General features: G+C 41.4%; 2 protein-coding genes across 2 annotated transcripts in view; one reads left to right on the forward strand and one right to left on the reverse strand.

The window, feature by feature from the left end:
• The window catches only part of LOC146676629 (uncharacterized), a 456,001-nt gene that overhangs the window by 408,717 nt on the left and 33,762 nt on the right, over nucleotides 1-13,522 (reverse strand). The gene's annotated exons all lie outside the window — the stretch shown is intronic.
• The window catches only part of LOC146676647 (protein NLRC3-like), a 145,970-nt gene continuing 136,169 nt past the window's right edge, over nucleotides 3,722-13,522 (forward strand). The window contains exons 1-10 of the mRNA XM_085402106.1: nucleotides 3,722-3,790; nucleotides 4,824-4,864; nucleotides 5,041-5,109; nucleotides 5,214-5,293; nucleotides 7,467-7,522; nucleotides 7,655-7,869; nucleotides 8,072-8,331; nucleotides 8,770-8,889; nucleotides 8,987-9,128; nucleotides 9,272-9,587. Of these exons, the coding sequence (XP_085258232.1) occupies nucleotide 4,864; nucleotides 5,041-5,109; nucleotides 5,214-5,293; nucleotides 7,467-7,522; nucleotides 7,655-7,869; nucleotides 8,072-8,331; nucleotides 8,770-8,889; nucleotides 8,987-9,128; nucleotides 9,272-9,587 (1,259 nt within the window). The 5' untranslated portion in view covers nucleotides 3,722-3,790; nucleotides 4,824-4,863. The remainder of the gene's footprint in view (nucleotides 3,791-4,823; nucleotides 4,865-5,040; nucleotides 5,110-5,213; nucleotides 5,294-7,466; nucleotides 7,523-7,654; nucleotides 7,870-8,071; nucleotides 8,332-8,769; nucleotides 8,890-8,986; nucleotides 9,129-9,271; nucleotides 9,588-13,522) is intronic.

The raw sequence follows: 13,522 nt of genomic DNA on the forward strand, positions 1-13,522 counted from the left end.
GTGTGTGTGTGTGTGTGTGTGTGTGTGTGTGTGTGTGTGTGTGTGTGTGTGTCAGACCTCCTGCTGACCAAAGGGTCGTAAACCCAGGAAGTTTACATCAAAAGAAACAGATCTTTCAGATAGGATGTATCTACAATAAAACCTCCCCCAGCACAGAGTGGTTGGAGAGGTGGTCAGGATCAAAGGAATGGCTTTGATCCTACTGCTTGAACTAAGACTGTACAAATTTAAGAAACACAATGGCAACATTCAACAATTAGACTTAACAGTCACCAAGTACTGTTTATATTTGTGTGTATTGCTGCAGCTTTTTTGAGTATTAATTTGGTGCCTTTGTGTGAAATAATGGTATTGTGAGTGATCCATATAGTCACAAAGAATAGCCACTTGTTTCTGTGCTACCAAAGTTCCCCGGCTTTCATTCAAAATGTGTTTATCGTCAGCACCTGCACATTAAACTACTTAAACATTATAAATGTCTTCAAGCTCACACTGAGGCCTGTGGGGTACTATCAGCCACTGAGACAGTACACACATTTATATGTGTTTGTATATGAATATTTCATACTTTAAGACTGCCTGTTTATTTAAGGGAGATGAACAAAATACATTGGAATTGTACAAAATAATATCATGGATGATAAATTAAATAGATTTTAAGTAGATGCTTGTGCATTCTTAAAGTCTTATATGTTGAACTGAACTATGTGATCTGTTCAAAGCCTTAATCTTAATTTGAAGTGAAATGTGCATTTTGAGTTTATACACTATGTATATAAGGCGACCGTTTCCTTTTGCAGTATTTTTGTGTGGTGTACTTTTCTATGTCTTAACAAAAGGGGAACAAAGGTGTTTAAGTTCACCTAGGATGATGTGTTTTAATTTTCACATGGTCTTGCTTGAATTTGACCCTGACAAAGGCGTATGAACTCTGTCAGCTGTTTGGAGTTTCCATTTTCTAAACTTCTACATTCTGAACCTTCTTCAGCTCTGAACAGATGATGAAACACTGAATGATTTCAAGCTCACACTTTGTCTAATAAACTTACATCTTTCATTCTTTATACAGATTGAGGGACTGTGGTTTGTCAGAGATCAGCTGTGATTATCTGGCAGCAGCACTGAAGTCCAACCCCTCCCATCTGAGACAGCTGGACCTGAGCTGGAACAACAAGCTGCAGGATTCAGGAGTGAAGCATCTGTGTGGTTTCCTGGAGAGTCCAGGATGTGGACTTGAAACTCTGAGGTCAGTCAGCATGTTTTAGTTGTGCTGAGATGAATATGATGTGAAAGTTGTGCTGACACTAAACTGCAGACATCAGGCTGATATTATACTGATCCACACTGAGGATCTTCATGGTGAAGTCTGTTTTCTTCTTCTCCGGTTTAGTCCATTGACTGCAGCAGAACAATGTTCACATTTCAAACCTTCAAAGAAGAAGAAAAATCCTCCACTGGATAATTCACTGTGAAACTCTCCAACTCTTCATTCCACCTTAAAGTCTGTCTGACACTGAAATCCAAAGCAACATGTGCGTTTGCTTTACAGACAGCAGTCCAACACAAACATACACACATCATCCAAAACACAGTCCAACATCCAAATCTCCTCCACTGCCAGCATGAATGATGGGAAAGAGAAGGAGGAACACTCTGACATTCAGGGTTAGAATGAGTTTCATGAAGCAGACTGTGAAGATCAAAGCTGCATTAGAAAGCTTACATGAATGAATGAGTGGACAGAAGTGGACAGAGATCATCTGAAGCACTTCAAAGGCTTTAAATCAGCACATTTCTCTTTATTCTTTATCAACTCTGTTAGTTTCTCTCAGTTTTCTGTGGAATGAAGCTAACAGCAGGCTAATAAGATGCTGACCAATAGGTTTCTATTAAAGGTTGTAATTTGTATATGAAAAAGTGCTTTGGCTCAGCAGGGATCAGCTTACAGGTAGAATACAGCTGCTGGATGGGATTAGCATGTCATAGCTATCTACCAAACTGCTAACTGGGGGATTTCAGGCCATCTATGGATCATTTTTGCTAACTGTTTATTCAGCTTAGGCTCACAGGGCTGCAGCCTGTGCCCTAGCTGTCATAGGGCAAGAGGCGTGGTCCACCTGCACAGGTGAGCAGTCCATCACAGGGCCAACAGAGAGAGACAGAGAAGCACTCTCTCACATCCACACCTACAGCCAATTTAGAAGCACCAATGAACCTAAGCAGCATTTCATTGGACTGTGGGAGAACATCCAACCTCCACAGAAAGGCCAACAAGCTTCAACCTACAACCTTCTTGCTTTAAGGCACTAGTGCGAACCACTTTTCCCCATTTCAGCCCAAATCCTGCATCTTCCTGTTTCTGACTCCAGGCCAGCTCCACTAACACTTTCTCATCAGACACTGCCACCTAGTGGAGGAAGTCTTAGTTCCATTTGAAGCTTCAGATGACAGTTAGTTCCTTTACAAAGAGGTGGAGGTGGTGGGGCCACAGCACCATCATCACTGAGTGCCATAGGACACTTAACCTTTGTTTCCATATGCTGGGAACTTCCTGTTGTTCCAAGGAGGACTGGAAAATGTGTGAAAATCTCCCAGTCAGTTCCTCACAGCACACTTCAATCATTTCCCTCCCACAGCATCAGGACCAGGGCTTTTTCTCTCTTTGGTCCCACTAAGAGATTTCCACACAAACACCTCATCAGTGGGACTCTCAGAGCTACCAGCCCTTTGCTACAATCACAAAGCTCTTCATTGAAATCAATGATATCAAAGCTGGAATCAAATGAGTCCAAGTCTTCTGCTGATTCAGCATCACATTCATCTTTGCTCCTTGTTCTGCATCCCCACCATGGACTTCATTCCTTTCCAAGCCAGCCTTGAGTGTCCTTTATTCAGCTCATCCTCTGCTTTACTTTGACACCTGATTTTAGCTGCTTTATCTCTCTTTCAACAAGTTTCTGTGCCTCAATCTTTTTCTTCTCTCCCTCATAACAAGACAGCTTCTTCTGCCTGAGAACATGTTGGAGTGATTTACTAATCCAGGGCTGCTTACTGGGGAAAATACTTCCTGTTTCCAAAGTAATCCCCATTTTTCCCAGAAAGAAATGTAAGTAGAAATCGATGATCTAAGTGAGAACATGAGCCTTTAAAAAGTCCCAGTGGGTGCAGTCAAAGCAGTCCCTCCGTCCCAGTATAGAGTCTTTGGTCCAGACTGGAACAACTGTGTGCCCAGTTTGAGCTCTCTTCAGTCCTGTGACCTGACAGACCCAGAGGGGCCATCACATCACATTTAGAAGCTCCCCTAATGGAGCCACAACACATGTCCAACACTTAGTCTGTCTTGTTGGACCAACTGGAAGAAATGATTCAAGGACTTAGTCACAGAACAGAGATTCAAATCTCCAAAATCCAACTGGCTGCATCAGGACATATAGTCTGAAACTCTGCACAGTTTCCTGTTTGAAGCTGCTTCCTGTTGGCTTCAGCTGTTTGGAGTTTCCATTTTCTAAACTTCTACATTCTGAACCTTCTTCAGCTCTGAACAGATGATGAAACAATGAATGATTTCAAGCTCACACTTTGTCTAATAAACTTACATCTTTCATTCTTTATACAGATTGAGGGACTGTGGTTTGTCAGAGATCAGCTGTGATTATCTGGCAGCAGCACTGAAGTCCAACCCCTCCCATTTGAGACAGCTGGACCTGTGGGGAAACAACCTGAAGGATCCAGATGTGAAGCAGCTGTCTGATCTTCAGCAGAGTCCAGACTACAGACTGGAGACTCTGGTGTAAGTAGAGTGATGGAGTGAGTGGGTGGTGCTGTCAGCAGTATTGTACTAAACACAGTCAGTATGAAACAAAGATCCAGTGTTTCCTGTAAAGCTGCAGCTTCTCAGTGAAGCTGTGAGAGGAGAATGGTGACAGGCTTCAGGATTGGACACAAACACTTCCTGTTTATGACCTTTATGGTCACCATAGTAACGGCTGACACGCTCTGATCAAACACTGTCAACAGCCAATCAGCTCTCTGAACAAAGCAGCACGCAGACCAATGACTGCATTCATTTCCAAGTTTAAAGCAGTGAAGAACACAGTCTGTAGGTGAGGAAGAATTTAGTGAGAGCAGATGTTTGGATGGAATTCCTCCAGTCAATCCACACTGAGGATTGTTATGGATTCAAATATTGGGGATGGAGACAAGATGAAAAACCAAAAGAACAACACTGGTCCGGTCGGGTTCAGTCAAACAATGATTTTAATGATCACACGCGCAGGAGATAAACACCGTACGCAGACAGCATCAGATCTCAAAATGGTGGAGAATTGCTCAAACTCTTATAGCCTCTCGTAGCCCCCACCTAATCATAAAAGCCTAAACATTCACACTCTCTCTCACACGGCGCCTAAGCTACGACCTTGGCTCCCTGTTTATCTGCTCCTGCTGAGATGGGGCAGGAAACTCCAGCATGTTCTGTTCTCTTCTAATCAGACAAATAAGATGATGACTTTCTGCAAACAGTATTTTCTTATAACTTAGCAGTATAATGCATCATAAAACAACATCATTCATTCACAATAAAGCAGCAGTCTAATGTAATGCAAATCAATCTAACAAATGCAATAGTTATCAGCTTCTTCTAATTCAGGAGAATAATGCAAACTAAAACTACATAATAATTCACAATCTTTAATTAGGGGTATAACATGGCATAAAATAATATTATAACCCCACAGGATCTTCATGGTAAAGTCTGTTTTCTTCTTCTCTGGCTAGGCTTAGTACCCCATTAATCAGTTGTGTTTTAACGTTGCTCTCTGCAGGGTTGATGACAAGACTTTTAAATCTTCCATAGACAAAACCAGTGAGTACTGAGACTCTGTGTCACATTCATCACTATTTCATCAACAGCATATCACATGAAAGCTCGTTTGTGCTTATTTCATTCTGCAAAAATCTATAAATTATGGGGGTTTTTAAGGATGTGTTTTTAGGTACTGGTTTTGGTCAAAATATTTTAATACTTTAAAATCTTTTTAGTGAGTGAGAAGGCTGCAGCTGAAGAAGATGGTGGGTCCTTAAGGAAGAAAGAGAAATCCCTCACAGACAGTTTGTATTTGATCAGAAAACCACTAAAAAACTAATATGATTGTAAACAGCACCAGTTAGAGTTCCAGGAAATCCTGACATATTCGATGTTTGTCTCTCATCAGGTGACTCTGAGGTCAGACTGAATCCAGACTCATTAGACACAGAGCTTGATTTGTCTAAGGATGACATAAAGCACATTAAGGTGAGAGAAAAGCATGTGGATCTGATTGTCTTGTGACACAAAAAAGAGGCCTTCAGCACAGAAATTGTGTCAGGTGTGTTAAAGCACAGGGCAGACAACCAGTCAGGTAGAGCTGGGCGATATGAGATTTTTTCATATCACGATATGTTTTTTTCATTTCAGGCGATAAGGATATCTATCACGATATAAGGCAAATAACTATATTTGTAAGATTTAAATGTGCCGTTGCTCACAAGTAAAATGTGAAATAATCAGCAGCTTGTTTTTATTTAAATATTTATTTCCCATAATAAGTTCAACAGGGTAGATGTACTTAAGGAACATGAGACTTTTTCAGATAAATAAAGGCAAATATTGCAAACTACACAAAAGGCAGCCGCTAAAGCGTTTAAGTTTCAAAATAGAACAAACGAAACAGACTAAATTGTCAATTCCACTTAGAAACAAAATATGAATTCTAAAAATAAATCTTAGTTTGTTTTACAGAAGAACAGACAAAACTGACTAACTTTTGTCAATATCAAATAAACTGAGAACTAAAAGGAAATTCTCAATCTCTCCTTGTTGTATAGCTTAGCTTTTCAAACAGTTTTAACAGTTACTTTAGTCTGACAAAAGCCGAATGACGAATTAGCGCTTCCAGTCAGAGACTGAGGCTACGTCCACACGTACACGGGTATTTTTGAAAACGGAGATTTTCCGTTTTCGTTTTAAAAAATAATCCCGTCCACACATAAAAGCAGAAATGAAGGAAAACGCTGCTATGAACATGCCAAAGCAGCAGGTGGCGCTAGATTCCTAACCGTGCAGAAATGTTGGCCAATCAGAAGTCTAGAAGCCTCGGTGGGAAAAAGTAAACAAAGCTGGGGCATAGAAGCAGAACCGAGTCGTATGTGTGGAGGGACAGTAACTGTGTGTATATGTAAGCATTTAAACACTGCAGAGAGTAGAATTAACAGTAACAGTATTGTAGAAATTCATTTCACCGAAACAATAACGTGGCGCACAGTGTGACGCATGCACCAGTTTATTGTATTTCCAGACTTGCTTTCGGCACAATTTACAGTGCACGCTACTCTGTTTTTTGTCAGACTTGAAATAGCCGAAATACCTTCACACTACGGAACTTCTATGGCTCTTCCGTTCGACAATCTCTCCGGCATTGGAACCATCATCTGTTTTCTCTTCGGTCACGCTCGGTTGATTTTTCTAGTCGGCACACTCATTTCCTCCATTACGCGCTGGCTCCATTACCCGCTGGCTGCTTCCCAAACAAACACACGTGCGGCTTGGCACTTGTGCTGTACGTAACAAGTCACGCGACGTGACGCTGCGGCTGTGATTGGTTCGGCTCTGCGCTACTTAATTTGGATTGGCTGACCTTTTTTTTTTTTTTTTTTTAAAGAGGACAAGAGATGCGAGGTCTATCGCGATAGCTTAATTTCTCTATCGAGTAAAAGTTATATCGCGATACATATCGTTATCGTTCTATCGCCCAGCTCTACAGTCAGGTTTAAGATTCTGTGTCATTGTCAGTATGTTACTCGCAGTTTTGAAAGTGTGTACAGATAACACCTGATGTGTACTCTGTGTGCCTAGGGGCACACGCCACTAGCTGTGTGGTCCAGCTATGTTTCTACCCTCACCTATGGCCACGAGCTGTGGGTAGTGACTGAAAGAACGAGGTTGCGAATACAAGCGGTGGAAATGAGCTTCCTCCGAAGGGTGGCTGGCCTCTCCCTTAGAGATAGGGTGAGAGGTTCGGCCATCCGGGAGGGGCTCAGAGTAGAGCCGCTGCTCCTCCACATCGAAAGGAGCCAGCTGAGGTGGTTTGGGCGTCTGACAAGGATGCCCCCTGGGTGCATCCTGGGTGAGGTGTTTGGGCATGTCCCACCGGGAGGAGGCCCCGGGGCAGACCCAGGACACGCTGGAGAGATTATATCTCTTGGCTGGCCTGGGAATGCCTTAGTGTTCCTCCGGATAAGCTGGAGGAGGTGGCTGGGGAGAGGGAGGTCTGGGCTTCTCTGCTTAGGCTGCTGCCCCTGCAGCCCCGGATAAAGCGGAAGAAGATGGATGGATGATGGATGGATGGGTGTACTCTGTATAGTTTGTTCACTGTTTACTTGTTTATTGCTGCTTTAAACAGCTGATGTATTTCCTCTCTGAATTCCAGCCTCCATCAAGCTTCACCCCTCAAGTACAAACTGAATCCACACACATCTCCTACAGGTGCTTCTAATTTCACATTAGGTTGATAACATGTATGTAATGATGTGACAAGACGCGTGATACAGCTGGAGGTGATCAGACCTCAGCTCATACAGGCTGGTTGGAGTGCTTCAGCCCTTCTGTGTCCTACAGGTTCAGGTGTCCTGGTCCAGGTGTGTTCCAGTGTACTCTGACCAGACTAGTGTTTGTTATGGCTCAGGAGGCGGAGCTGTTGTACAGGACTGTCCAATGGGATGAGAGCCTCCTTCAATCAGCTGGAAAAACAGCTGCAGGGCCGCTGTTTAACATCACATGCTCTGAGGATACAGTCTGGGAGCTCCACCTGCCACACTGTGAAACAAAGGAGGGTGAGCACTGTGCTGTGAAACATCTGTGTTACTGTGTGGTGCTCAGCTAATATGAACTGTTCTTTATCATACAAATAACCACAATGCAGTTTATTTATAACAAAAAAGGATGGAGGTGAACTTGTTTGCAGGAGATGTAATCCTCAGATAAGGTGAGAAGTAAATCTGAACTCTCAGAATGAAAAGCTCTTTCCTTTCATAGCGCTGTGTGTTGATGGCCTGCTGTCTGTTGCCCACATCTCTGATGATGGGATGAGCATCTTGGAGCCGCTGGAGATCACTGCCACCCATGTGGTTGTGAAGGTTCCTCACCTCTCTGGGTGGGGCGTCATCTGGGATGATTTTAAGCGGCTCCTGAACATAACAGTAAATGGCCAAGTTCTGCTTTTCTTCCGACCTTCAGAGACAGAACCTGCACAAATCAACGTGTTTCTACTCCAGGAAAATATCCCATTGTCAGAGGTAAATAGTTTCATCATCTTCACTCTGTGGTCCTCTCAGAATCCAAATGATTCTCAGCAGCTTTCTGATAATAAACTAAAGTTATGTACAGGTGTACTGGTCACTCCTCTCTGATTACCTGAGACAAAGAGTCGGGCTCCATTTAACTTTTCTTACCCACATTGTTGACCAATCACTGCTCTTCTTTATTCACTCCCAGTAATGACCCTAAGCTGTGAACATTTGATGTTTGTGACCCATAATGTCAGATCTGACACTTCACTGATAAAAATAAAATCATGGAGCTTTTTTTTCTCTGCAAAGCTATTCTATCTCAAGAATGATTGTTTTTGATTCATACTGACACATGATATTCTACACCTGATATGTTTAAATGAGCTCTACAGGTGAATAGACTTATTAACGTTACCAGCATAATAAACTGTCCTGTCACTGCAGGTGTCTGCCCAACAACATGATGATGCTGAATACATCCAGACCCCTGCTCACTGTCTTTTCAGCTTCGGTCAAAGGTACAGTGTCCACTGTGACCCTGAGAGCAGGATAATACAGCCGAAGGTGAGTCAGCAGTTAGAAACTATATGCTGCTGAAATGAAATGAAAGTCCTGGATAACCCACTCGTCATGAAAATGGCACCTTTCTGTTGTTGTTTAGCAAACACAGTTTCGCTCAAAGTCTGGCCCAAATTACCATCCAACATTTCAAGTTTTCCTGAGTACAAATTCAGGGTTTGTGACTCTGATAGTCAAAGACCAAGAGGGGAATGAAATCTGGAAATCATCTGTTTGCCTGCCAGGTAAGATTCCTGCCAAATACCAGCAGAAATTACCCTACAAACTTTTTATTTTATATTTTATAAAACTTCAACTGAAATCATACTTCTCTTTTCATCCTCAGTTCAGAGTGCTGTTAAATGTCTATCTTTCTTTGTTCCTTCAGCACCAAGAACAGAAACCTTAATGAGAAATGTCCCAGATGAGTCCGGAGTCCCGGCAGACGAGAGGCTGCTCACAGTTCGCTCACAGTTTATTGACAGAGTGTCTGAACCTGTTTTAAAAAAACTTCTGGATAAACTCCTGGAGCAGCATATTATCAATGATCAGGAGATGGAATCAGTCAGATCACAGCAGAGCAAAGCAGATAAAGCACGAGATGTTATTGACACAGTGCGACGAAAAGGAAGTATAGCCACCTCACTTCTGATCGCTGCTCTCTGTGAGGCGGATCCATGCCTTTTCACAGAGCTGAACTTAAGATAAGACAGATTTCTAATAAATCTCAAAGACCACTGACAGTGTCATTATTGTGATCTTCATGTGTGTGTTGGAAACTGGACTTTAGGGGTTGCTGTCTTATTTAATGAATCATTTCAATGTAAGCAGCTATCTCCTGGAAGTTTTCAGTCTTTTGAATATGTGGCTTTACAGCTGAAGGCCCCATCCAAAGTTGTGTTTCTTAATGTTTACAGGCCTCCCAAATACTGCACAGACTTTTTTAATGACCTCAGTGAACTGCTGTCTGTGATCTGTGTTGATTTTGACTGTGTAATTATTGCTGGGGATTTTAACATTCATGTGGACAACCCTCAGGACAAAGGGACTAAAGACCTGAGTAACACTCTGGGCAACTTTGGGCTGACTCAGCATGTAACAGAGGCCACACATAATAGAGGACACACTCTTGACCTACTGATCTCCAAAGGCCTGAGCATTTCAAAGGTTACTGTGTCTGATGTGGGCCTGTCTGATCATTACTGTGTTTTCTTTGAAAGTAAAATCTCAGCCCACACAAATATATCAACAACAGTGATCACAAAACGGTGTATAACTGAACACAGTAGTGCAATTTTTAACCAGGTCTTCCCATTAACACCTGACCTGCCCAGAGGGTCAGTCAATGAGCTCGTCAATAGCTTCAATGCTAACATGTTAAATGTAATGGACACTATTGCTCCCATTAAGGTGAAGGTTATCTCTGGAAGGAAAAAGTCTCCATGGAGAAACTCCACACTGGTGAAAAATGAAAAAAGAGAGTGTAGGAAAGCTGAGCGCAGATGGAGAAAAACAAACCTCCAGGTTCACTATGACATCTATAAAGAGAAACTTCACAATTATAATTTACAACTGAGGAATGCAAGGAGGTCCTACTTCTCTGACATCATCACTAAAAACAGCCATAATGCTCGGGTCTTATTTTCTACAGTTGACAGGCTAACAAACCCTCCTGTGTCAGTGGAAGCTGAACTTCATTCGACCATGGCCTGCAATGACTTTGCCAAATTCTTCACTGAAAAAATCCAAAAAATTAGACAAGCAATTGGTACATCAACAGCAGATCCAGGATATGTACTGTGTCCACCAAAAAACTGTTTAAACACCATGAAACAGTTTCAACCTATTAACAGCAAAGACCTGGAGGACATCTTAGGTCAACTGAACTCCTCCTCCTGCTGTTTAGATGTCCTGCCAACAAGTTTTTTCAAAAAGGTCTCAAAGACTTTAGAGTCAGACCTGTTACAGATCGTCAACTTTTCTTTATTATCAGGTGTGTTTCCAGAATCACTAAAAACTGCTGTAATCAAACCTATACTGAAAAAGGACAATCTTGACAAGACACAAATGAACAACTACAGGCCGATCTCAAATCTCCCATTTTTAAGTAAGATCATTGAAAAAGCAGTTTCTCAACAGCTCAGTTACTTCTTAAAACAGAATAATTGCTACGATGCCTTCCAGTCAGGTTTTAGACAGAACCACAGCACTGAAACCGCTCTGACCAAAGTGTTTAATGACATATGTCTGAATACAGACAGTGGAAAAATGTCAGTCCTAGTTTTACTGGATCTCAGTGCAGCATTTGATACAGTTGACCACAACATATTACTCAAACGACTGGAGAACTGGACAGGTCTTTCAGGAACTGTACTAAACTGGTTCAAAACATACGTAGAAAACAGGAAATACTTTGTATCAATAGGTAACTTCACATCTGAGCAGACAAGTATCACATGTGGAGTTCCCCAAGGTTCCATCTTGGGACCCCTTCTGTTTAACATCTACATGCTCCCACTGGCACAGATTATAAACAACAACAAAATAAACTATCACAGCTATGCAGATGACACACAAATATATATCACAATGTCACCAGGAGACCGAGGCCCTGTACAGGCTCTTGGTAAATGCATTGAGGAAATCAATGACTGGTTGTGCCACAATTTTCTCCAGCTAAACAAAAACAAAACTGAGGTAATAGTCTTTGGCGCCAAAGAAAAACGATTACAGGTCACCAGAGAACTTCAATCTATACATCTAAAAACCACAAACCAGGCGAGAAATTTGGGTGTAGTGATGGATGCAGACCTAAACTTAGAAAAACACATTAAGACAATAACAAAGTCAGCTTACTATCACCTCAAGAATATATCAAGGATAAAAGATCTGATGTCTCAACAGGACCTGGAAAAACTAGTCCATGCATTCATCTTTAGTAGGCTTGATTACTGTAACAGCATCTTTACAGGTCTACCTAAAAAATCAGTCAGACAACTACAGCTCATTCAGAACTCTGCTGCTCGAGTCCTCACTAAGACCAAAAAAGTGGACCACATCAATCCAGCTCTGAGGTCTTTACACTGGCTGCCTGTCCGTCAGAGGATAGACTTTAAAGTTCTGATGCTGGCCTATAAAGCTCTGAATGGTTTAGGACCAAAATACATCAGTGACCTCCTGACCCAGTATGAACCATCCAGATCCCTCAGGTCATCTGGATCCGGTCTTTTATCAGTTCCCAGAGTCAGAACCAGACACGGAGAAGCTGCATTCAGCTTTTATGCTCCTTATATCTGGAACAAACTCCCAGAAAGCCTCAGATCAGCTGAAACACTCAGTTTATTTAAATCCAGGTTGAAGACTCACCTGTTCTCAGCTGCATTTGAATAAAGCACCAAATCCACACTTTAAGCTTAAATTTCAAAACTTACATTTAACTACTGATTTTATCTACTGTTCTGATTTTATCTGTTTTGATTTTATATACTGTTGTTTGTTTGTTTGTTTGTTAATTAGTTAGTTAGTTTATTTGCTTGTTTTATTCAATTTTAAATCATGCTTTTTATTTGTTCTTGTTTTTAATGTCTCTGTAAAGCACTTTGAATCACCTTGTTGTTGAATTGTGCTATACAAATAAACTTGCCTTGCCTTGCCTTATTAAAACCTGGACTCTGACTAGAAGCTGAGCAGGACATTGGATGGACTGAAGCAGAGTCTGGGACCTCAGTAAGTCTCTGAGCTGCTCATTATTAGTGCACAAACCAGGAAATATGTGAAGCTCCAACCTGTAGATGCTGAACCACATCTACAGGTTGAAGAGCAACACCTCAAGTTATCTGTGACCGGCATCTGTTTCCAACAATATAACTGAAGCTGTTTTTACCTTTAATGCTGGAATAACATGTTGAATCACATGATCAGTGTTTACAATCTGATTACTGAGGTTCTCGTCTGTGCTAGCTTCTGCTTTGAGCAGCATTTTGTGTTTCTGCCTGTATAAATAAAGTTTTGCTGTTTGCTTTCTTATGCTGGAGTTTGAATTCATGTTTTTAAACAGTTTGAGCTTCCTGTTCGTATAACCCGTTCATGTGTTACACCCGTCATTGCGTTGTGTTCTGGCGTGAAAGTAAGAGGCAGGAGACAGCACTTGGGTCTTTGGCTCTTTACTGCACATCTGCAACACAGAAATAAGTGTCTGATCTGTGTGTGTCACGCGACTGCCAGTACACCTCTCCTCCGGCCATGCTGAAAGGAGCTGTGCCTGCAGCTTCATTAACACCACAATAATATAATAAATCTAATACAACAAATTGTTTTAAAACATTAACTTAAGCTCTCAAAAACAAAAAGCATAAAATAAATAACATGTCACTGAAAAATCATTAAAAACAACTTATAAGAACAATAAACAAAATAATTCAAAATCAAATAAACAGTCAGATAAATACAATTCAATAACCAGGACCCAATATTCTAGTGCTTATAGTTCAAACATTATACTTCAGTACAATTATATTAATAACCGCCATCCAACAGGCAATACAACACTGTACTTATAAAAACAATGAATGAAAGACTGCATCTCCAAAACATAAGAACATCTCCATACCTGCAACACAGAAATATGTGTCTGATCTGT

This window comes from Rhamphochromis longiceps, linkage group LG3 (assembly GCF_057381845.1).
Source record: "Rhamphochromis longiceps isolate RC_006_pf linkage group LG3, R_longiceps_female_GT1.1, whole genome shotgun sequence".
Lineage (NCBI taxonomy): Eukaryota > Metazoa > Chordata > Actinopteri > Cichliformes > Cichlidae > Rhamphochromis > Rhamphochromis longiceps.